Source organism: Thamnophis elegans, chromosome 10 (assembly GCF_009769535.1).
Source record: "Thamnophis elegans isolate rThaEle1 chromosome 10, rThaEle1.pri, whole genome shotgun sequence".
NCBI classification, from domain to species: Eukaryota; Metazoa; Chordata; class Lepidosauria; order Squamata; family Colubridae; genus Thamnophis; species Thamnophis elegans.
This window is the reverse complement of record NC_045550.1, coordinates 1,123,799-1,150,100: the sequence shown is the minus strand read 5'-3', so window position 1 is coordinate 1,150,100 and position 26,302 is coordinate 1,123,799. Positions and strand designations below refer to the sequence as shown.

Here is a 26,302-nt window from a genome sequence, read left to right as displayed (position 1 = left end):
GTTCATGGCAGACTGTCACCACATGGTAGCAAAGCACACAAACAAGCGTAAAGCGGCAGCTGACAGACATAGGGACTAAGATGGGGTGCCCTTTTAAGAGAAAGAATATTGTTATGTCATTCTATCCAAGCCCAACACAATTGTAATAAATGGATACATATAAATGTGTTGTGGCCCGGCAGGAGCCGTTGGAGCTGCCACCAGACTCCGACAGTGAGGGGTCTTATGAGTCGGCCCTGGAGGAGGTGGAGGACCCTGGACAGGGTTCCCACTCCGAGCAGGGTGCAGAGAGACTGGTTGGCCACCAGGTGGTGCCTGAGCCTTGGATCAGTGGGGAGAAGGGGAGTTGTTCCAGGATGCACGCCGTCGAAGGGCTACTCAGCATCAAGAACAAATACATAATTACAGGAGGTAATTACGCTCAGCTGATGCTCATTAAGATAATCTCCTGATTATAAAAGAGACTGCTTGTGTCATGCCCTTCTTGCAGAAGTCAACGTTAACGATTAACAAGAAACAAACTTGGCAGGCTGGATTGCTGCCAGAGTTTGTTTGCATTGCTGCCAAGGTTTGTAGGACTTGCTGCCAGAGTGCTTATCTCTTTGTTTATGTGGCTTTCAGCCAACGAGAGTCTGGACTGATTAAAAAACATTCTCGTTTACGTTTGTCTCGGCTTTCGTTCCTGGATGGAGGAGGGGGGTCAGAACATAAATGTATATTATTTCAGAAAAGCAGTGACTGAATGAAGGCGGTATTGTCTATTCCAGTGGTTCCCAAACTTGGCAACTTTAAGACTTGTGGACTTCAACTCCCAGAATTCTCCAGCCAGCAGAGCTGACCGGAAGAAGCTGGGCATGAGAATTCTGGGAGTTGAAGTCCACAAATCTTAACGTTGCCAAGTTTGGGAACCACTGGTCTAGTGTATTTTACCAGGCAAATGTAGGTGATTTCTGTGCAACACAATCTATCCCAGCCTCCACGTTAATGGAATTTATAGTCGCAAACTGAATGAACCAATGCTGGCTCAGAAGTATGGAAGTTGCAATAGATCTGATGATAGCAAATCAGGGAAGCCAGCAAATGTTCCGAATGCCCTTTACACTTGATTCCAAAATGCAAAAGGAAAGGATATTATGGCAATGTATCTTCTTCCAAAGAACAAACTGAATTCAATAATTGATAATGTAGAAATATTGCTTCATTATCTCCAATGCTTTCTCTTCATAATATTTACTTTCTGGGAGGATAGGGGAGACATGCCTTGCTTGATCAGAGCTCAAAAACAGGGAAAGGAAAAAAAATAAAACTCTTAAAGGAAAGTTAATTTGACAAATGCCAGCTGTTGTCATCTCTACACTGGATAATGCACGAAATAAATTTAAATAAATCATTAGCTTATTATGTTATTCAGCAAATCTATTTAATTGACAAGGAAGCCCTTCAGACATTAAGGCAACAAGTAAGTCAGCCAAGAGCCTTGTTGGGGATGACTCATGATTTTAGAAATTTCATAACAGAGCCGAGGTGGTGCAGTGGTTAGGGTGCAGTACTGCAGGCCACTTCAGCTGACTGCTATCTGCAGTTCGGCGGTTCAAATCTCACCGGCTCAAGGTTGACTCAGCCTTCCATCCTTCCGAGGTGGGTGAAATGAGGACCCGGATTGTTGGGGGCGATATGCTGACTCTATAAACCACTTAGAGAGGGCTGAAAGCCCTATGAAGCGGTATATAAGTCTAACTGCTATTGCTATTGCTAGGTGCACGTTTTAGGATTTATTTTGAAGATTCAGCAGAATCCTAGACCTGTTCCTTGTTGCTGTTGTCACTTATGATCACAACAACATTTATGGCTCCTTAATTAATAGAAGTTAAGGACTGGATACTTCAACTTACTTTCTTATCATTTGGCATATGAATGTCTAAATAATTACATCTATTAAAATTGCAATAAAAGCAGGAAACAGAAAGGCAATAATGTCAATAAAAGTCTTGCGATATTCCTACCCTGAAAAAGTGTGTGTTTGTGTTGTTTTTTTCTTTATTGTGTGTGTTTTCTTTCCTGCCAAACCTTTCTCCCCAATTGTGCTCTTGGGGATTAAAATCAATAGTTAGCTTATAGTTGCAATAAAAGTAAGTATATCTTCATCAGAATCAAGAACATTGATTGTCAATACTGTAACTGATCTCGTTCCTCAGAGTTATTTTAAGCAGCTGGCCTTTTCATAGGGAAGGATTCCCTCAATGTTAGAATTACGTTTTAATTAATGGAAAAGAATGTTTTTAAATGTATTTTAATGGATGAATCCTGGAAGGCTGTCCTGGATATGATTGATTTGTCAACCTGTTGCACCCAATTTCTATGTACTGTAAGTTTTGAAAGTTGCAACATGATGCATCTGGAGGGCAAAGGATTAGAAAAAGTTATTCTAGATCAGTGTTTCTCAACCTTGGCAACTTGAAGATGTCCGGACTTCAACTCCCAGAATTCCTCAGCCAGCATTCGCTGGCTGGGGAATTCTGGGAGTTGAAGTCCGGACATCTTCAAGTTGCCAAGGTTGAGAAACACTGTTCTAGATCATATGTACCTGTACATTGCAAAGATCGGGTGTGATGCTTTATGTCTCCATTAACCTTTTATGGGGATGAGACTGTCTTCTGTCAGTGGTGGAAGGCAGTTTTCATTTCAACTGCAAGGTTTCAAAACTGTTTTTGCTTTTCATTTTGACTAGAAGGTTTCAAATTTTTAACTGTTTTCTGTGTTGACAGAACCAGAAAACTGTGGGTGGGTAGGGGAGAGAGAGAGAGAATAGAAACCATATGGAATTTTTAAATCCATATGTATTCATGTATGTATGCATTGCAAGAGAAAGGTTCTATGTCTCACAAAAGGGGATTAAGAAATTATGCAGCATACAAGATTATTGTGGACAAAATAAAAAAGGTGGTGGGCGTTGTGTATACCTGGAGTTGCATAAAAATAAAAGTGAGCTATCGATCTAATAGTTAGCAAAAATAATAAATAAATACCTAATAGATAAGTTACTATTTATTACATGAACCTTAAATAATTATGCTGGGAAGAAAGTGCCATTGAAATGACTGTGGAAAAAAAAATCTCATTTATTTTTTCCTGAATGGATTTTCTTTTGCTGTTTTCAGACAATTTGATCGATTTCAAAAGAGAGCGAAGGCTATCGGGTCCTGGATGGATATGTATTCCGAAGTTAATGGTAACCAGGATTATACATACAATTGTTCTTCAGCAAAGAGCATTGCTGTGTCATTCTTAATTGTTGCTCTTGCTGTTGCTTAATGCCATAGAGATATTGATTGCTTTTGCCCTGTCACTCCAGTGCATCTGCTGTCTGACACACATTTCAAAGGCTCCTGTGACTGTCAAGAAACGGAGAAGTCTAAAAAAACATCAGTAAACGGTACAGAAAATCTTTATGGTGGAAGCAATCAGCCTCCCCTCAAACACTACCTATAAAAGAAATCATTACTACAGACATAAAAGAAGAAAGATATTTACAGAAGGAAAGAAATCTGCAATGTAATTAGCAATAGCAATAGCAGTTAGACTTATATACCGCTTCATAGGGTTTTCAGCCCTCTCTAAGCAGTTTACAGAGTCAGCATATCGCCCCCAACAACAATCCGGGTCCTCATTTTACCCACCTCGGAAGGATGGAAGGCTGAGTCAACCTTGAGCCAGTGAGATTTGAACCACCGAACTGCAGATAGCAGTCAGCTGAAATAGCAGTTAGACTTATATACCGCTTCATAGGGCTTTCAGCCCTCTCTAAGCAGTTTACAGAGTCAGCATATATTGCCCCCACAGTCTGGGTCTTCATTTCACCCACCTCGGAAGGATGGAAGGCTGAGTCAACCTTGAGCCAGTGAGATTAGAACCGCTGAACTGCAGATAACAGTCAGCTGAAGTGGCCTGCAGTGCTGCATTTAACTACTGCGCCACCTCGGCTCTAATAATTAAATATATTGTTTCAAAAAATGCTTGTTGCTACAGTATATATGGAAACCACTGAGAAACTTGATGACTATTCGCATGAAGTGAATCTAGCGTGGACTTGAGTCTTCGCCCACCATTCCCATGATCACATATCTTCCTTTCTTCCTCTGTGTGCCTGGTATGGATCCCGTCACTCTGGAGGGATGAGATTGGCTCTCTTTAAAGAAAGGACATTTACACTGTTTGCGGATCCCAAAATTGCAAATCTCAGTCAACTTCACTGGAGCCTTGGTGCCATCTGTGGATTTCACGATATACCTGTATACTCTAATGAGGAGAGCTGTACAAATTGACCAGGATCCACACAGATTTATTAGTTACTATCACTTCCTATTTCCAAACCAGTAATATATGCAATGTATCCTTTGTTGTTGTCCAATCACTATGTTCTGTCCAACTCTTTCTGATCCCATGGACCACATACACCCAGGCCTTCTTCTCCCCCACTGACTAATGGAGTCTTGCCAAAACTCATGCCTACTGCATCCATGACACTATCTAACCATCTCATCCTCTGCTGTCCCCTTCTTCCTTTACCTTCATTCTTTCTCAACATCTGGATCTTTTCCAGGGATTCCTTTCTTCCCATTTGATGGCCAAAGTATTTGAGCTTCAGCATCACTATCTGTCGTTCCAAAGAACAGGGTTGATTTCCTTTAAAATTAACTGATTTGATCTCCTTGCAGTCCAAGGGATTCTCTAGAGTCTTTTCCAACACCATAATTCAATTCTTTGGCAGTCATCCTCCCTTCAATATCTTATTTCAATTGATCGAATCAAAGAATAAATATCAATCATATTGTGACTAGAGATTCTCCAGGGTGATCTGTTCCCAACCAGGCCCTTCAGATCTTCCACTTGGTCATTCACTCCTCTGTAATCCACATTGCTTCTGATTATCCTCTTTCCTTCCATGTTCCCTAGCATTATGGACCTCTAAATAGAATTAAGATTTTACATAATGTGAGCTGTCCCTGTTATTCTCAGGATACCTTCCCCAACATAGAGTTCAAATGTGTCTATGCTCTTTCTATTCTTCTACATTGTCATGCAGTTCTAATCTTCAAAATTCTAGGCACATCATGGCATCTAAATATCTTTTCCAAGGCTTTCATTGCAGCTCTACCAAATGCTAATCAGAAACATATTTCTTGACTAAGGTTCCTTTACTGTTGATAGTCAATCCTAAAAAAACATATGCTACCTTCCATCTCAGAATCTTCGTTGTCAATTCTAAAGTCTGTCATTGTACCTGTCATCATTACTTTTATCATCTTTATATTTAATCTTAGTCCCATGTTTTCCTTGTTCTATTTCCATTTGTGAAGCTTGCAGCTCATTTGCATTTTCAGCAGAGTACTCTCATCAGCAGAGCACAAATGATTGATGTTTCATCCCCAGGTATGAAAACCATGCTTACCTTCTTCCAAACCAGACTCCTTTGACAGATATCCATCATAGAGGTTAAATAAATAAGGCGAAACTATACAGACTTGTCTCTCTCCTCTGTCAGCCTGGATCTAGTCTGAATGTCCATATTCTATGGACTCCGGCCTTCCTGTCTTATGCATAAATTTTGTACGTGGATAATAAGAAGGTATGGGATTCCCATTTCCTTAAAATATTCCACAGATTGACATGTCTAACACAACTGATTCCTTTGTATAATCAGTACTTTCTGGCCTCTTTCTTTAGTTCATTCGTCCTTTCTTTCTTTCTTTCGTTCTCGCTCCCTCCTTCCTTTACTCCCTCCCTCTCTGACTCCTTCTTTCTTTCCTACCTTCCTCCCTCCCTTACTCTCCTTCTCTTCATCTTTCCTTCCTCCATCCCTCTCCCCTCCTCTTTCTTTCTTTATTTCTCTTTCTTTCTTTCTTTCTTTCTTTCTTTCTTTCTTTCTTTCTTTGTTTTCTATTTGTTTTTCCCAATGTGCATCAGCAATAATACATCACATTCTTTGGCCTATGCTAAAACCTCTGGCATCTCTCTTTGTATGTAAACTCCAGTAAACTACACTGAATGATTGTAAGTGATATTTTACTGGCACATTAATAATACTGTCTAACTGTTTGCACACCCTTTTTAAATCTCTGTTGCTTGATATTGATATGTAGATTGGTGTCTTCCAATGTTTATTGCCCATTGTTTATTTCTCCAGGTTGCTAGGATAATGCTGGGTTAGTGATTCTTCTTCTGTTGAAAAATCGGAAGTATATATTTAACATTTCTTGAGCTGAGTAAGTAGTGAATGTAGTTCAAATCAATTATTTAGTTTTGGCAAATTAGGAGCTGGTATGAAGAGTTTACAATAATCCATCAATGAGCCTTCTAATGGATTTCTGAACTAGATGCTTTCTGTAGAGATTGTTATAATTTCCATTTTGTTTTCTTCAGTGTCTTACAGATATCATTATAATATTGCTTCTTGTTTCTTCTAATAACTTTGGATGATGAGATGGTGGCATATATATTTAACAAATAAATTACTTTCTAAAATTCGTTGTCAAGTTCTGTTGTCCTGTACCTTTTAAAAGCTTGATGTTTAATCACATTAAATAATGTCCCATAAGTTGATTTCTTATAATTTTGTCTTTATCTGGTGGCACAGTGATTAGAATGCAGTATTGCAAGCTAATTCTGCCAACTGCCAGCAATTTGATTCTTATCAGCTCAAGGTTGACTGAGCCGTCCATCCTTCCAAGGTCAGTAAAATGAGGGGCGATATGTTGAGGACAATATGCTGATATTTGTAAGCCACAAGTAGAGGACTGTGAAGCAATGTGAAGCAGTGTATAAGTCTAAGTGCTTATCTAAGTGAGATAAGTGCTATCTCATTTCAGAAACAGCTTAATGTATCTCTTTTGTAAATCAAGATAAGACAGTTTTCCACATCAATCTTCTCATTTATTCTGTCTGTATGTCCTCTTTAATTATTGAGACATTGGCTAGTTTCAAATGTAAACTCGTTGTAGCATCCTCTTCCATTTTCAAATCCACAGCATCAAGAGCATTCTGTATTGCTCTTGTAGGCTGGCATTTTTAAGAAATCCATCTTCAAATTCAAATGCACTTTAGCCTCAACTTCTGTTTTATCAAGTAAATTCAATTCTTCTTCTATATTCTCTGTTAAATCCATATTTTAGTGTTAAACAATCGTGCAATTTCTGAGTACACTGTTCCTATTGTTTCCAAACTGCCTTAATTTCTTCTATAGTCAAATAATATTGTTCCATTGTATATTAATGGGTGTCTTCTCCTTTAACTTTAATCTCTGGTTCTCTCTTGTCCCATCTATTCAACCTTCAAAATTCCCAATTAGCATATATTTGTTTACCAGGGAGCCAGGGAAATAGGTATGTATTTAGTGTCACAACCTCAGCTGATAAAGGAGGAGAACCTTGTGGCTTAGTAGTTAACACATCTGCCTAATATGTAATACAGCCCAGGTTCGAATCCCAGTAAGGGTATGGCTAGCTGATGAGAGCTAAATAGCTTGGAATAGATCTATACTAGTCTCCCTTTATTTATTTATCAGCACAAATATAACACAAATGTAACAAGGGCAACAGTAAAAATATTGGGTTTCTGTCTGGATGGTATCTTGTGACGAGCCGATAGACAGAGAAAGGAAGCAGTAGACTTCCTCCCATATTTGGGCATACCAGGGGTTGTGACACTAAATACACATACATACATACATACATACATACATACATACATACATACATACATACATACATATACACTTGCTTCAAGAAATATTCTTTCAAGTCCATCTAGCCTCTTAATTTTCTAAAATCAACATTCTTGTTCCCATTTTGCTGTTTTCCAAAAATTAAAGTCCTTCTATTTAATCTTTAAACTTACATAAAACTTTTTTTCATCTAGACCAGAAGGAGGCTCTCCTGACATCATAAAGTTTGGCTTTCAGAAGGTTCTTAACTTCCAGTAACTCACTAACAAAGAACTTCCTAAAGAACTAGACAGGAAGTAGATAAAACCAGTTTCCCTTATAACAGGGGTGTCAAACTGGTGGCCCATGGGCCAGATGCATCACTTGCAGGCCACACCTACCCTGCTCCGCAAAGGCAAAAAACATCACAACAGGTCATGATGCGTCATGTGACGCAATCGAGTTTGACATCCATGCCTTAAAAGGCACCAAATTGCAGCTTAGGTAGGATAGTTTTTCCTCTAACTCCCACAGCTCTCAAATCTGCGCTATATTTTTTTTTTAATGATCTCTTTATAGAGAGCCTTGAATGGAGCAAACCTATGGGTAATCTAGTCCTTTCTTTGATCTGGAAAGGAGTTCTGAGGAATCAATCCACCCATTGGCTTCTCTTTCACAGTGGCCCTCATTCAGTTCACCTTTGCTTTCCTGAAAGTCCTATTTTCACCCATTCTCAAAATTCATATCAATTGGCTGTGTCTGTCTGAAAAACAATAGTGGCATAAACACACAGATTTACAAGCAACAGTAAAATTGGGAATGAGTTGTAGCCTCTTGGGAATTGTTGCTCAAGTTGATGAAAATGAGTTCTGATGTCCTCGTGGTTTGCCTTTAAATTTGACTAAATTTGGAAGCATTTATCTGAAATTTCAAAGGCTTAATGGAGACTTTGAATTCATTTGTCACATTACGTCGTGTTGCATACAAACAGAGATTCAGTTTGTTTGGTGAAAAACTTTTATCTCTATCTAAGAAACTACGTGATAACCAGCACTAAATGACAATATAATACAAATACAAAGGTAATCAAATCCAAGTCTGTTCTAACCAAGTTAACACCATCACCCATATATATATATATACCATTATCCCATCCAGCTCCACCCACAACTCCACCCAGATGACACCCACCCACCATCACCAATCACCATGACCCACACCCTCAGCCACACCCCTACTCAGTGTTCATCATAGCCTCTTTCCTGGTTAGCCCCATCCGAGCAAAAGAGTTACATCAGAGTAGGCCGTTGCACCCGAATAGAAGAGCCACATGCAACTACAGGCTCAATCAACATCAGAGAGGCAACATCAACGTGGCAGCGTTAGTGGCATGTCAGCATGGCCGAGCGGGCCCCCTGGATGGCAGCCTGAGGGCTGACATCATTAATAAACATGTCCATGGTCTTTGTGGAAGATGCTTATAAGATGCTTGTCACTATTGCATAGAATGTAATTTCTGACAAGCAGAATATAGCAATATTACTACCTTAAAGAAAATCCATCAATGTTCATTGTAGAAACCGAAACCATAAAACTTTCTCTTCTCCGGAAAAAAAAAATTGGTTAACTCTTTGGTTTTTCTAATGATATTAAGCAACTACATATTGAAAACAGCCATGTTAAAGTGGTCACAAAACAGAAAAGTAGTTGAATATTATTTGGCTTCCTCTAATAAGTTATTTATGGAACTAAAATCAGAAATAGTTTTAACAATAACAAATGATTGTTCCCTTGGTTCAGCAACATATATACTTGGCAGAATAATTTAAAGACAATAAGCTTGCTAAAATTCAAGGAAAGGGGGGGGGAAGTATGGAGAAACTTTCTTTAAGATCATTAGTGCTTGAACAATGCCACTTTTTTCAGATCTTTGCTTTGCTCAGGTGTTACACTAAACCAAACCCCCTGTGCAAACCTACTCCACAGTTGAGAAGGAAATTGGGAGGGGGGAGTTAATTACGTATGCTTCTTTCTACAGCTTACTGTAGAAAACTGTAGTCAGAGGCTTATGGGACTCATATTGTAGATCTTCAGTTCTAAGTATGATCTGTTCTAAGTGACAAAATTATTGACTGAAGCACCTATCTAAAACAATCATAGGTTTAGGATTGACCTATCAATCAAACTGATTTTTGGAACCTACAAAACAAAATTATTCACTGTGGATAAGGAATCCTGCTTTGTTTTTCAGTTTATTCTTTGCCCCTAGATTCTTTCCTCCTTGATGCTCACTCCTGTTATTTTATCTTTTCATTGCTTCTGTGATCAAACTACACAGAAACCATCTTGCTTCTGAATCACCTGAAGAACTATCTACAGACCCAGATTTACTATCTATCAATCATCTATCAATCTATCAATCTATCAATCTATCAATCTATCAATCTATCAATCTATCAATCTATCAATTATCAATCTATCAATCTATCAATTATCAATCTCTATCTATCTATCTATCTATCTATCATCATCCATCATCCATCATCCATCATCCACCATCATCTATCTGTCTATCATCTATCTATCTATCTATCTATCTATCTATCTATCTCTATCTATCTATCTATCTATCTATCATCATCATCTATCATCTATCATCCATTATCCATCATCCATCATCCACCATCATCTGTCTATCTATCTATCTATCTATCTATCTATCTATCTATCTATCTATCTATCTATCTATTTATCTATCATCATCATCTATCATCCATCATCCATCATCCACCATAATCTATCTATCTATCTATCTATCTATCTATCTATCCATCCATCCATCCATCCATCCATCCATCCATCCATCCATCTATATCTCATTATCTATCTATCTATCTATCTATCTATCTATCTATCTATCTATCATCTATCTATCTATCTATCATCTATCATCTATCATCCATCACCAACCATCTACTATCTATCTATCTATCAATCTATCTATCTATCTATCTATCTATCTATCTATCTATCTATCTATCTATCTATCTACCATCACCAACCATCTACCATCTATCTATCTATCATGATTATCTATCTATCTATCTTCTACCATCTATCTATCATTATCTATCTATCTATCTATCTATCTATCATCCATCCATTCATCCATCCATCCATCCATTACCATTTCTGCATATATAACACATTTTACTGCAGTCACAATTCTTTTTTTTCCCTGTGATGTATCAACAAATACATAGGAATTCATGCACATCTCAAAAGAAGCATCACAATGCAGTCATACATACTACCTCATTAATATTCTGAAGCCCTAATGTGTTTGGAATAAGTTACAATTGAGCTGTCAGTGTAATTGGCAACAGTTAATTAATTGGCATTCTTCAGATGAAGTAAGATAAGCCTTCTCCATTCCCTTCATTCTTTCTAAGTGTTTTGTCAGTGTCAGTTTGTGCATCAGCGGCATAGAGGGAAAATAAAAATGAATTTAAGGAACAGAAAGCGCTAGCAAATTTGAGATTTGGTCCTAGTTAAGCTGGAATTCAGGATCAAAAAACAAAGAACAGTGATGGAGGAACCCTAAAAATGATTCTAACTTTTCCCATTGTGATAGAAAAGGACTTGATTTCATTTTTCGCCTAAAGCAACAGAAAGTCTCATGATGGGATGCACAACTATTTCAGAGGTCATTTCTATGAAATAATAACGGAGAGGAATTTTCAACTGTTCTGTCCTTTCTTCTGTCCAGTGGACTGAAGCTTGACCTGTTTTCCATTTGTGATTCAATCCATGGCATCTGAGAGAATTCGTATTACTGGAAGCTAGTTATTGGAGCTACTTAAGGAACATTCAGGATAGTTGAAATGAAGCGATGTGGCCATTTCATTTCCCTTTTGGAAATAAGGCCAGGTGGTTTCAAAAAGCATTGTCAAAACAAAGCCCCTTCATCCTTTTGAGGCGACCCTAGTGAATAATAAGGAAAAAAAAATAAAAAGAGCAGCAGGCTCTCCCACCTGGCAATAATTAAACTCAAAATGACGTCAATCAAGTTCAAAAGTATCCTGTAAATGAGGCAGAGAAGAGGAAACGCCTTTCATAAAAGAAAAAAATATGGAGAAACCAGAAAAATCTAGTATTTTCTAGCTTTAGAATAAATGACACACAATTCATATCCTTATCATCACTAACGCCATCACAAACACCATCACTAACACCTGTCAATCTTGAAGCTGACCTGACCGAGGCCATTTTGAGGCTTCAGGGCTGCCACAACTGGAGCTAAGGGAGAGGGAGGGGGGGAGTAGAGATAGGTAGAGTTTGTAGCCAAAACAAATACTTTCTCTTGGGAACCAAGCACCTTCCAACAGGTGCTTGGGAGGAGGGGACTGATGTCACCTAGCAACTGGACTGTATCCTGATTGGACCGTGTGACTGATTGTTTCGAGGAAACTTCTACTTTTAATTAGGTGAAAACCACGGGAACATTTGGAGTCGGTTTTCACCAGCCTGTGCCAATAGGGCATATCCAATAAAACTATTCTTTCAGGAATCTACCTGCCTCCAAATTTTGTCTGTTCTGGGTATGTCACTTGGAACCTTGATAACACCATTACAATCTACTCAAACTCTTGTTTTTCTTTGTGGCAGAAGCCACAATTTCCATTCTCGTTCTTCTGAAGGCCTAGGACAATAGTTAGTCAGAAAGCAGGAAAAGAAGGCATAGGTTTCTTCCATGTCTGCAATAAAACTATCAAGATGGTTTACCAGTGTGAATGTAAGGATGCTCGGGATACTTCTTAGAAACCATCTTTATTATTAGAACCAAATTGAAAAATTAACCAAAAGGGAGTGATTGAGCACATAACACGATGGCTTCCCTTCATACTGGGCCTTTAATCAAGTGTTGATGGATACATCTCCAAATCTCAAGGCTCTGAAAATCATTGGTTCTCTACTGGTGGCTAGCAGTGACACTGAACAAGATTCCCAAATCTGCCCAAGAGACTCTCAAAATCTATCATGGTTTCTAAAATGAAATTTAGGGGTAGGATATCTTGAAGTTATTCGAAGCCCACCCATATCCTTTGGCTGTTAAAATAAATGAAATTGGAGGAAACTATAATCAACCTTCACTGCTTTCAAGGAACAAAAGCAACCTTTTCAATAACTGCTCATCTTGACACATTAATACACTTGTTTTACTTAAAAAGTAAAGCGAGCAAGTAAATCCAAAGCCTATATATAATTTGGTTGAATGTCATGCTGAATGAGAAAAGGTCTCTAATGCATAGCATGCAAAAAGGCTACATCTAAATTACTATATAATAGTATGATTCATTGGGTAGTTGGTAATTTTTCTGCATTGTATAAAGTCGGAACCATTTGTCCTCTTCTAAACAAGTGATATTGATTAGACAGAGTGTGGAGGAGGTATTAGAATATAAGCTGTGCTTCCTCCTTTAGGTATCTCCCCCTCCCCAAATAATTAAATTTGTGCAGTGTTTGACAGTTTCTTTTTATCTGACAGAACATAAGGATTCATTACTCTTTCCTGCAGAAGATTAAAAGTTTCTGCTTCCAGGTCATTTGAAACTGCCAAATCTGGCTTAGTGAGCATTTGCCAACTTTCACTGCTTCATAATGAATTAGCAGTTTTTTTTCACTCGGTCAATTGCTACTTGAAAAAAGGTTCATTGTCATTAAAAAAAAGAAAATTATCTATTCTCAACTTCTCAGTATCCCTAACTCCGTCCCTCCCTCCCTTCCCCCATATATATATAGAGAGAGAGAGAGAAAGAGAGAGAAAGAGAGAGAAAGAGAGAGAGAAAATATAGATAGATAGATGATAGATGGATGGATGGATGGATGGATGGATGGATGGATGGATGGATGGATAGATAGATAGATAGATAGATAGATAGATAGATAGATAGATAGATAGATAGATAGATATAGAGATAGAGATAGAGATAGAGATAGAGATAGATAGATAGATAGATAGATAGATAGAGAGAGAGAGAGAGAGATAGATAGATAGATAGATAGATAGATAGATAGATAGATAGATAGATATAGAGATAGAGATAGAGATAGAGATAGAGATAGAGATAGATAGATAGATAGATAGATAGATAGATAGATAGATAGAGAGAGAGAGAGAGAGAGAGATAGATAGATAGATAGATAGATAGATAGATAGATAGATAGATAGATAGATAGATAGATAGATAGATAGATAGAGAGAGATAGATAGATAGAGAGAGAGAGAGAGAGATAGATAGATAGATAGATAATAGATAGATAAATAGATAGATAGATAGATAGATAGATAGATAGATAGATAGATAGATAGATAGATAGAGCGCTACACTGATTGTAGGTTAATACCTTTAAATTAAATGATATTTCCTGCTTGCTCCTCTTCTTATCCTTTTTCATTCCCAACAATCAGGTATAGAGATCTATAGCTACAATTCTTTCTGCATAACTGCCAAGGAGGACAAATAAAATTCTGTACTACAATATCTGTAGAATTCATTTTTATATGCATCAGGTTATGCAATACTACATCTATGATCATTGAGCATCCACAAGAGGCCTTATCCCTGGCTAAATTAAATTTAAAATATAGCTGAAATTTCATAAGTAAGTCAAGATTTTGTTAAATCTCTTGAGACCTAAGGAGATGTTGGTATTCCTCCTCAAGATTCTCAAAACTCCTCAAGTTTTGGAATTATATAGCAAAATCATAGAACATGTCAGGTATAAGACTGCCAAAATCTTGTTGAATTTACATTATTCTTATTCAAAACATCATGATTGGTGTATCCAGGTATTTGGACTTGATTTGGCATTTTTATCCACCTATCGAGTCCTTCCCAAGGACTGGGTTAGGCAGATGATGTTCTTTGATAATCTTAAAGGATGTAAGCTCTTCCAAATAAATCTGCCTTTTGCAATTGATTAATGTCAGTGTCAATGTTATTCAAATGATGCCCCAAATGCTTTGGAAACCCAGCCTATGGGAAACCATAGCCGGTCACAAGCCCGGATAAATGGGGAGTGTTGGTTCCCGTGGCGACGGAACCGTGAAACAAGCTGAGAATCCAATGGCAGGACAACACACGGATAAACAACTCTGTAATCCGTGACGTTCTGCCTTTGGCCTTCACAATGCAATGGTCACTGCCTTGTGGACATTGACATTTACGAAGATTAAGTCCAAGTAAGTCCAAATGCTTTGGAATTGTACCAGGGATGAAATTCAGCAGGTTCTTACAGGTTCTGGAGAACCGGTAGTGGAACTTTTGAGTAGTTTGGCGAACCGGCAAATACCACCTCTGGCTGCTCCCAGAGTGTGGTAAGAATGGAGATTTTGCAATCTCCTTCCCCCAGGAGTGGGGAGGGAATTGAGATTTTGTAGTATCCTTCCCCTGCCATGTCCACCAAGCCACGTCTACAGAACTGGTAGTAAAAAAAATTCAATTTTACCACTGAATTGTACCCAAAGTTGATACTAGATTTGTTTTCATAGTCGTTCTGCTTCTTTTTGCAAGTTTTTAAATGTTGTGATCTAGTTCTTTCTGGCTTGTAGGAAAATTTATTGCAGATATTTTAATGCACAATTGTTGCTAGTTTGTGATGCCGTTGTTTGCAGTCAGTCTAGGCAATCTTCTTATAATAGCTAATTAGGCCATCCACAGTTTATTCAGCTTCTTTGCAGAGATGGCTTTCGGTGTCTATTGCTGTCTTCTCAATTCTGGCGTATGACTTTGTTCTTAAGCCTAGAGCCCGAATTGCCTCTTTTGCCTCTTCAACATTCCTCTCTTGGCCATTACAAGATCTTGTTGTATCTGCTTACCCTGCTAAGAGCCGAGGTGGCGCAGTGGTTAGGGTGCAGTACTGCAGCCACTTCAGCTGACTGTTATCTGCAGTTTGGCGGTTCAAATCTCACCGGCTCAAGGTTGACTCAGCCTTCCATCCTTCCGAGGTGGGTGAAATGAGGACCCGGATTGTTGTTGGGGGCGATATGCTGACTCTGTAAACTCCGTAGAGAGGGCTGAAAGCCCTATGAAGCGGTATATAAGTCTAACTGCTATTACTATTTGTATTTTCCATGTACTGGCCACATAATACTTTGTCATATTGTAATTCTTTGCCTTGCCATTTCTATTTTCTCTTTTCCATTGGGCTTCCTTATAGGCCAGTTGTGTCTCTCTAGTATTATTTTAGTGCTCACGTTATCATATAAAATTGTGCGACAATAGCAGTCCTCCCCACAAAAAACTTAATCCATAATGCACATAATGTCACCTACATTTCAGTTCAATAAAGCAGCAAGTTCTTTTTGACCAATGCATATTGCCCTACACAATAGTGGAGAATATCTGTAGGCAGGGTGTAGGGTGAAGGCAGAGGTTTGTTCTCCAAGTTTGTGGGTTGGTTTCCAAATGTTTCCTCACTAGGCTAAGTAATATCTTCAGTGGAAAATTTGAAAACTCCACTGAACATGTTTACTAACCTAACAAAACATTTGGAAACCAACCCACAAGCTTGGAGAATGAATCTTTACCCTCCTATTACCTATGCAATACCACTATCAAGAGTTACCATCTACAAGAAAATGTAAACAGACACAAAGTTTGTGATATATTTTAAACTTTGTAGAATGTAGCCTTCCCATAGCTTGGCATCTCATTCACATGCTCCCCATTAATTTCACCCTCTCAAAACAACAACAAGAACAACAAGTCTTGAATCTTGTGCATTAAAAAGAGGTAACAAGCTGTGCGCTCCTGAAAAACTTGTAAAGAAGAACTATTATTTTACTAAATAAACATGAGGCAACAGCATGATATGGCAACAAAAAGGCAAATGATTAACTTGTAGTTTCCAAACCATGCAAAGTAATGATAGTTCTACTTTATTTGTCAATATTGACATCAGAAATAAGAGACTTCTAATTTGACAGCAGGTTTTCCTAGATTATTCCAACAAGTGTCATTTTGCTTCTTGCTACCACCTGGAGATGTACATGTATTTGTCATCCGTGGCTGTACGTCGCATCGCTTAGTAATGATTGTTATTGCTAACAGACCATGGGAAGGAAATGTATCATTTTTACATTTAAAGAGGAGGTAATCAAATTAGCCAAGTCGGCTTTCCTCCTCCTTTCCATATGAATCTTAGAAACTTTCAAGGAATAAGTCAGTAAAACAAGTATCAGTAAAATTGCCTTATTTTCCAGAGTATAAGATGCTCCGGAGACACACCTTAGTTTTTGGGGAGGAAAATAAGAAGAAGAAAAAAATTCTGCCTCTGCCTACTAGCATCCATGGTATTCAGCTGGCACATGGTAACAAGATCAGCCAATGAGTAGGCATAGCAACTAAGTCAGCCAATGAGGGCTATTTGGACTGTGAAATTTGCTGTGTGAGCAACAAGGAGACAGGAAAGAGCCTGGCTTAGAGAACTGAATGTGAAACTGCTGTATTTACTGCTACCTTCGAAAACTCTACTTTTGGTAATGCATTGTATATTATCAGTATTTGGAATCCTGCTGAATCAGTTACTGTACTTCCTGAATGTGATTGTTGCTGCAAACTCTGACCAACCAGGTCAGCTTTAGCACTTTTGCAGCCTGATTCATCACAGGTGATTGGTGGGTGGATCGGACTGCTGGAATGCCCGCAATCAGCTGGTCCAGGCTGCAGGGATTGCCACAGATCATCGCTGCCTCCATAACTCGTGCTTTTGACTTCTGGTGGGGATGGATGGGGCTACATTCGGTATATAAAACGCACCCAAATTTTCACCCTCTTTTTGAGGGAGAAAAGGTGCATCTTATATGCTGAAAAATATAGAAATTTGAAGTTGAAACCAATTAACAAAACTGTTCCTGAATTTCCTTTCACTGGATATCTGGAAACAGAAGCTGGACAGCAACCTATGAGACTTGCTTTGAACTGGATTCAAATAAAGTCAAAGTTGAATTCAATGGCCTTTCATCTCTACGATGCTATGATTTTAGAACAGCTTACACAACTTAGGTATCAGTGTTTCTCAATCTTGGCAGCTTGAAGAGATGTGGACTTCAGCTCCAGGATTGGGGAATTCTGGGAGTTGAAATCTACACCTCTTCAAGCTGCCAAGGTCTAGAAACATTGACTTGGATGATGTCATCGCATACTGCACTTCAAAAACAATGTGTAATATGGCATGTCATTTAAATTTTCCCCTTGGTGAAAGATACTTTCTAAATGGAAAAATGTTCAAATACCCATCACAGCTTTACACATTCCGGAGTTGATACACATTTGAGATGATTGTCATTGAAATGCTTGCCTCCAGACAAGTTCTAATACTAGCATCAACATGAAGAAATGTATATAATTCAAATGTTATTTATTTGCAACTAACCTGGAATCGATTGAGGTGTTAATACAACTGTAGGAAAAGGCCTGGGAGCAGTGGCTGGCCTAGATACAGCCACAGCGACTTGGTTTGTTGTCACAAGCGGTTTTTCATGCCCTTGGTAGATTCTTAGTTCCTTGGGATGTATCCACGTTGAATCAAGAGCAAATGCGTTGTTCAAATAAATCTGCAGAGAATATATATAAAAAGGAAATGTATCTCTGTACAAATACATTCATTCACATAAATGGAATCCTCTCCATCTGTTAACTGCTAGCCTGTGTTTCAACAGGATTTCCAAAAACATATCTAAGGTCGTCTAAATCCAATCCATTTTTAAAATAAACAAATAAATAACCAGCTCTCCAATTATCCAGAAATACTTTTCAGCTGATGAAAGCTGCAACTTTTTCCTATATAAAAAAAATTCATCCTTGGAAAGTGAAGACTAAGTTCAAACATTCTTTCTCGCTATTGTTGACACATTTGTAATCTGTCCTAGACTCCTGTTGGAACTGTGGTTGATAAAAGGGGAAAGAGCTATATCAGAGATAACTTCTAGAGGATTTTAGAAGACTTTCAGTCTTCCCAATCTTTGGAAATATTTTCAAATGAGAAGCAAATAAACTTCCATCTGGAAGCAAATGAGATAGGCGGCATTAAAAAAAAAAGTTAAATAAATAAAATAGTAGTTCCTCTTTTCTGGCCAGAGGTATCTGCAAGATTGAAGACTTTTATTAACATGACAAAAACAGTATCAGACTATTATATAGGTACAGACAGAAAGCAGCACAGGGTTTTTGTGTGTGTGTGTGCGTGTGGTTGTTTCAACAAACACCCTCTAATTCTGGCTTCTACATTTAGGAATCTTCACTGCTTTCACTATTGGAACATGTATTCTTCAGCCATAAAAATAAGATTGTCATATAGACGTGAGATAACTAAAACACCAGATAAATTTAGCAAGGCCTGTTTTTAACTTTGGTTAATGCAAACAAATAGCAATAGCAATAGCAGTTTTAGACTTATATGCCGCTTCATAGGGCTTTCAGCCCTCTCTAAGCGGTTTACAGAGTCAGCCTATCGCCCCCACAGTCTGGGTCCTCATTTTACCCACCTTGGAAGGATGGAAGGCTGAGTCAACCCTGAGCCGGTGAGATTTGAACCGCCGAACTGCAGATAGCAGTCAGCTGAAGTGGCCTGCAGTACTGCACCCTAACCACTGAGCCACCTCGGCTCTAGATTAAAAGTATTTGGCTATGATATGCTCTATTAAAAACAAATGGAAGCTTTTTGTTGATGTTGTTAAGATGCACGTACCAAGCCAGAGGAATATACTGATGTTAGATAATAAATATTTTTCATTTATTATATATATATAATCAGAATCTGATTTCAAAGAAAGCAAAGCCACAAAGCATGTACAAATTCTCAAACCCATTTAAGACTGTGGTTTGGATTTCAGCCTTTCTGCATGGATTAACATGGTAATGTGCAACATATAAAATATTCTTAATAAATCTACATAAGATAAAAAAAAGATGCCCAAATATTTAAGAAATCTTGATGCTGATCAAATTTTATCAACTATTAGCTATTGGAAAATATTTCATGAAAATATAGTATCAAGAATAGGTTGGCAAAATGATGGATTCCTGCATTGGCTATGGATAAAAATTTAGGATGGATCCAAAAATTTAAGCTCCAGAGGCATCTTAAATTATGTTCTATAAGCAGACATGCAGACATAATTTATTTCTCATACTGCTGGACAACATGGATTCCTATTACAACAACTTTGTTACCTATTACAACCTTAATCTGGCGGATATTAGAAGCTAAGTCATCATATTATATATATCAGAGGTGGGTTCACACCTATTCGGTAGAACAGGTTCGTCGAACCGGTTAGAAGATGTTCCACCAGTGGACCCGGAAAGCAGGCCACACCTACAGAAGAGGTTCCAAAGTTTTTTGAAACCCACCACTGGTGGGTGTGTAATGTCCCGCAGTTATCTACGCATTAATAATGATCTAGTAATATTTCCTTATACATTTTAGGGACCTTTCCTTATATAATTGGTCTTTTCTTTCATACTTTTGGATTTCTAATTTCTGTTTCCATTTGTTGGCAATTGCTAAAACCAATCCCACGTGAAAAAGTATTCAAAGCCTTCTTGATTTTAATTGTCAATTTATTTATTCCTGCACATTGTAATATTTATTCATTTACATATCTCTGTTTTTCCACTGTTGTGCAAACACAATTCCAGCAGCTGCTAACATGTGTAAAATTAAATATATATTATACTCCCTTTCAAATAGCCAACAAAATATTTCTGGTTTTAATTCCATATCTTGCTTTACGATTGCTTCTAACCACTAACTTCTGAATAGCTACTTGGACCGACCTAAGTACTAATTCATAATTTCATATCCGGTCACATGGGCAGCAAGACACTCCCATCCGGTCACATTGGCAGCAAGCCACTCCCATCCGGTCACATGAGCAGCAAGACACTCCCATCCGGTCACATGGGTGGCAAGCCACTCCCAGAAAGGAGGCCACACCCACAGAGTAGGTTCCAACAATTTTTGAAACCCACCACTGATATATATATATATATTTTTTTTTTATTTGAAGCTCAGATTCAAAAGAAACATATCAAATGTTCAGAAACTGTTTTGGTACACGTGTACCAATTCAATTCTGGTTCTCATTAAGAATTTAATGTAGTGCTTGCTACAATGATAATTGTTTTCAAGAAGAATGGAATAGTGAACACATTTAAAAGTCTCATTGCTACACATTGTCAAATATTATGACGTCTTTGAATTGGTGTATGGATCATCTTTTTTTTAGTAATCAAGCTGGAAACAATCTTCTTACAGTATTGATTTACTTTCTACCCAGGTTGATGAAAATAATTTCCCAATTCTTTTAGGATAACTGCATGATTATATCCATGTAGTCAAACTTGTTTCAAAAGCATCTTAATGTTTATTGAGCGAATTTACTAGGTACATCAAAGGACCAAAATCTTTGCACTGTTGATCACATATTGGCAGACTCTCTTTGATATCTGTTTAGATGCTACTATTTCTTAGGCTCAGTGCAATGATCTAGGACGGTTCACTGATGTTTCTTTTACTTGATACTCATTATTCTCATTACATGCTGATTATATACTTTAATCACTGAGAAGTAACAGCCTCCCCCACCTGTCACTCCGGAAGTAGAATACTCTATCCAAACTGTAAAGGGTTAATGCACTCTTTTAGAAACAGCACTGCAGCATGCAGTCAAAACCAGAGTAAAATCAGAAGTGAAAGTTTAACAGTTCATTTATTGACATACAGTTAATAGGATTGATCTTCAAGTAAAATCATAATGAAGCCCCTTCAGTCTCTCTATTCATCATTCATCATTAGCTTTAGAGAGGGGATTTGCCAGGTCACTTTGTTTTTACAGATTGTTCTTACAGAACAAGTCCTCCCTTACAGCTGAAAGCTCTACAGAGTCAGCATTGCCTGAGCAGAGCTGAGGGTTTTGTTGGCTATCCTGGCCCATAGAGAAGTTGCATCATTTTTTTATCATTATTACTCTTGTGTTGCTACAATGCTACCCAAGAGTTGCTTTGTCCCATTCCACCAAAGAGAGGCTGTTGGTGTTTTTGCTGCTACTACACATGTCTTTAGATCAAACGTTAGACTTAGCCAAGTCAGCAATATCTTTCAGCTTTTGACAACCATCACAAACATGGTGGAGAACTGCAACCTGTGAGTGCACAAAATGGCTTTTTTTTCCCTCTTTAAAAAGGATGAGTATTTGTACAATCTTTGGAAGATCTATCTGCCTTAAAATAGTTGCAGGTCTTTGATCCACCTCCTAGACCCAACGAAAGAAAAATTAAAAAGGTAGATAGACATAAATATATTTTAATCTTTTTAGTTCAATTGTTGGACTGAATTTACTTTTTAATTTTAATGTATACTTGTAGTTTTATTTTTATTCTGTTTAAATAAAGAATTTCAAATCACTCTATTGGGCTGAAATAAAATAAATAAATAAATAAACAAAACAAATAAAACAAATAAAACAAATAAAATAAATAAAATATATAAAATAAATAAAATAAATAAATAAAATAAATAAAATAAATAAAATAAATAAAATAAATAAAATAAATAAATAAAATAAAATAAAATAAATAAAATAAATAAAATAAATAAAATATATAATATATATGATTTTTACAACCCCTGGTAAGCCCCAATTATGGGAGGACGCTAACGGCTTCCATCATCTGTCAATCGGCTCATCACAAGAGTCCATCACGACACAAACCCAATATTTTTACTGTTGCCTTTGTTATATTTGTGTTTTTTATTTGTGCTGATAAATAAATAAAGGGAGACTAGTATAGATCTATTTCAAGCTATTTAGCTCTATTTTACTGGGATTTGAATCTGGGCTATATTACATATATATTACATGTCTGCCTAGTATGTAATATAGCCCAGGTTCAAATCCCAGTAAAGGGTATGGCTAGCTGATGAGAGCTAAATAGCTTGAAATAGATCTATACTAGTCTCCCTTTATTTATTTATCAGCACAAATAAAACACACACACACACACACACACACACACACACACACACACACACACACACATATATATATATATATATATATATATATATATATATATATATGTATATATATATATATATATATATATATATATATATATATATATATATATATATATATATATAAAACGTGTGTGTGTGTGTGTCTGTCTGTCTGTCTGTCTGTCTGTGTGTATCTTCCACTTGGATCTCTGGTCAAAGTTAGAATGTTTGCTATCATTAATAGTAGTTGTAAATTTAACAGCTCTCAAGTTTAATATTGAATGTCAAACTGTTGCTATTTTAATACAGGTACTCCCTAATTTATGACTACCAATTTACCCCAAATGTCTGCTTCTGAGTGAGACAGTTATTAAGTGATTTTTCTTTTTCTTTCTTACCACATTAAGTGAATCACTGCAGTTGTTAAGTTAGTAACATGGCTGTTAAGTGAACAAGGTTCCCCCATTGACTTTCCTTCTCAGGAAGATTGCAAAAGATGATCACACGCACCAGAATACTGCAACCCTCATAAATATGAGTCATAGAGTATAAAACATAGAATAATAGAGTAGAGTTGGAAGAGACCTCAGAGGTCTTCTAGCCCAGCTCTCTGCTCAAGCAGGGCCCTCCAAACATTTCAGATTCCGCAAGTACTGTATGCATAGAAAAGCTTTTTGTTGTACCATTATAGCAGATTGGAGTTATTTGTAATTTTCAGACATCGCTATTTGCAATTTTTTCAAAATAGTAGAAATAGAACTTACCTTGCAACTTGGTAATCTCTTTTCTACCCAATTTTTCCCAGAATGGGGTAGAGCAGTGGTAGTATATACAGGTGGAAAAAGAGGAACAAACTCCACATTTGAGGAAGGTGAAAATCCAATTACTGGAGAGTGATGTCCAAATATCCACTAAAATAAAGTTTTGGAACAGTTAGAATTCTCTATATTAAATCTTATCTATAGCATTTGCAAGCATTTGTTTTTTTTAGATCTTAATTTATATTACAAGACTACTTTAAAAAACATACGGTATAAATCCATGTATATTCTAATGTTTCCTTCCAAACAAGATAATGGTTATCAAAATGTATGGATTATGGAATTGAACTATTACTGCTATTTACTCATATAACAATGGAACAGAGCATAACTCATGATGATGTTTGACCATTGATCAAACTTGCCCACCACATGCAATGTGTTTGTTGTAATGTTACATTTGGCAAATGTAGTAAACCAAAAGAAATATCTGAATCTGAGTAAAGCAGCATCCATTTTCATCCATTATTCAGGGGCAGATAAAAATCCCATTCATAGACAGTTAACCACTTAATGAAAGATGTAAAGAAATTGACAAATTGTAAGGCAGAGGAGGAGAGATTAAAAAAACATTTTAAAAAATGTGGATAATAGAAAATATGAGTCAAAACAAATCTTCAGTTTGGAAGGATTTTACACAACCGATTTGAATTTATCCCTTACTGTAACTTCATTTTAAGTCATAAGTGCCCTGTGTAATGCACAATGCCTTGGGTTGGTTCACAATGGATTGAGGAGAATTACATGCCATGAATATAGTTCTACTGTTCCAAACAGAACCATGAAAAAATGTAGGACTTCATTTTGATTTGATGGATCATGATGAGCTACAGGTTATGAACAGATGTAACAGTGACTGCTTCATATTCTGAACTATTCTTACTGTGAAATTTCTATAATGGGTTTTTTTTTCCAGAAAGCAATACAATATTTTTGAAAAACAAGCCAATGATAGCAGTACAAACATACCATTATCCAAATGCAAAGATTTACAGTAAATAATCTAATAAACAGACAAAAAACACGGTGTTTTTCATACAAAAGCAAAGCTTTTTATGATTGAAACATTCATTGCCACTCTTTCTTAACCTTGCATTATCATGAATGGCCAAAATGTTCATTTACTTCAATGCAATTATATTTTTTAATTCTTCTATTTTTAAAAAAAATGCCTTCACTCACTTCCAAGCTTTGTTTCTATAATCTATTAAGTGCCAGCATATGTTTCAGCTGGGAAGCTGAAAATAATCCAACAAATTTAGATCTCATAATGTTTAAATGAAATAGCATCAAACCTATGTCTGAGGCATTGCAAGCAATAATTCCACAATTAATATAGGGCAAGAAATCAAATGTACAAATTTAATGTTAAAAGGCAAATCTCAGTCACCTACCACTATTTTAACTTTCACTTTACAACCCTGATAAATAATTGAAGCATTCATTAAAAAATGCTAATGAGATGTATTGGTTAAATTAATATTTGATCAAGATTAGTTAATGTCTGCTACCAAATGCTACAAACATCACATTAGAAGCTACTGGATATATTTGTGGATCACATCATTTTTTTTATAGGTCTGACCAATATTGTCTCTGTCGGCTCAGTCAAATCAATGGAAAAAGGGTTGCCCCTAATAAGGGGATTCATAAGTAACCACCCACACACTTCCATTATTAAAATATTTTGCAGATCTCTATACATGAAGGGAAACACAAGTTTCTAGTCACTATATACCTCTAGTGGCAGCATTCTGATATAACAGTTTTGGGGAGACAGCTATGTGGCAACCTATCTTCTTCTAAATCAGGTCCCTTCTGAAAAACTCTTAAGAACTGGGGGGGGGGGGAGTACATAAAATGTGTTGCTTTCTCCAAAATTAATTAAATGAACACAACAGCAGAACCAATATATTGACTATATAATGTAAGATTTGTTTCATCTCGTGGCAAAGAATTTTAATGAAATATTAGAATGATAGTTACCTTGCTTTTCTTTAGATGACCTTAATACAAGGTTCCAATTTATGTTGATGGGAAAATAAATACTTCACTATGAATTTTAAGAGAGTCTACTGATTATTAATCACTTTGTGAACAGGAATTCATCTGCAGTAGGCTGGTTCATGTCGCTTAGGGTTTTTTTCCCCAGTGGGGATTGGCATAGTAAACATTTCCAAATTCTGTTGTTTATTGTAAAATGCATTTTCCTGGTCTTCGGACAAGTAAGGTGGTATTAGCAGGATTTGTGTTTAAAGGAAGAGATCCGACTCAATAGGAAGTCGGTACAAGTACATTATTATAAATTAGCAGCAAACAACCCTTAACTGTCAAAAGACTGCAACCTTATTATGAATAGGCAGTATATTTTTGGGGAATATGTTTTCTATCCCTGGAAGGTAAAAAAATAATAATAGTATGTGCACTGTTTATGTGGTTTAAGAGTGGAAATTACAAGCTCAGCATTAGCAATAAATTCTTATTAATACTTAATGTAGTCTCTCCCGCGCCAGGATTTCTAAGTCTCGTGGAAGAAGGCACAGCTCCGACGAAGCAGAGGCTCACGTCCGCCAGTCGGGAAAATCAGGCAGAGAACTTCAGCACCACGGCTCTCCGGACAGCAACCGAAGTTCCTTCTGACGTTCTATATTTCCTACCTATGGATCCTAAGGTTGTCTTCAAGATTGCTTTTTCCCACCGCCACCGCTTCTTT

General features: G+C 37.0%; 1 protein-coding gene across 1 annotated transcript in view; it reads right to left on the bottom strand.

Annotated features, from left to right (window-relative positions):
- Positions 1–26,302, bottom strand: part of TCERG1L (transcription elongation regulator 1 like) — a 202,694-nt gene that overhangs the window by 175,824 nt on the left and 568 nt on the right. The window contains exons 2-3 of the mRNA XM_032225831.1: positions 23,533–23,679; positions 18,140–18,320 (exon numbers count right to left, since the gene is read on the bottom strand). Of these exons, the coding sequence (XP_032081722.1) occupies positions 18,140–18,320; positions 23,533–23,679 (328 nt within the window). The remainder of the gene's footprint in view (positions 1–18,139; positions 18,321–23,532; positions 23,680–26,302) is intronic.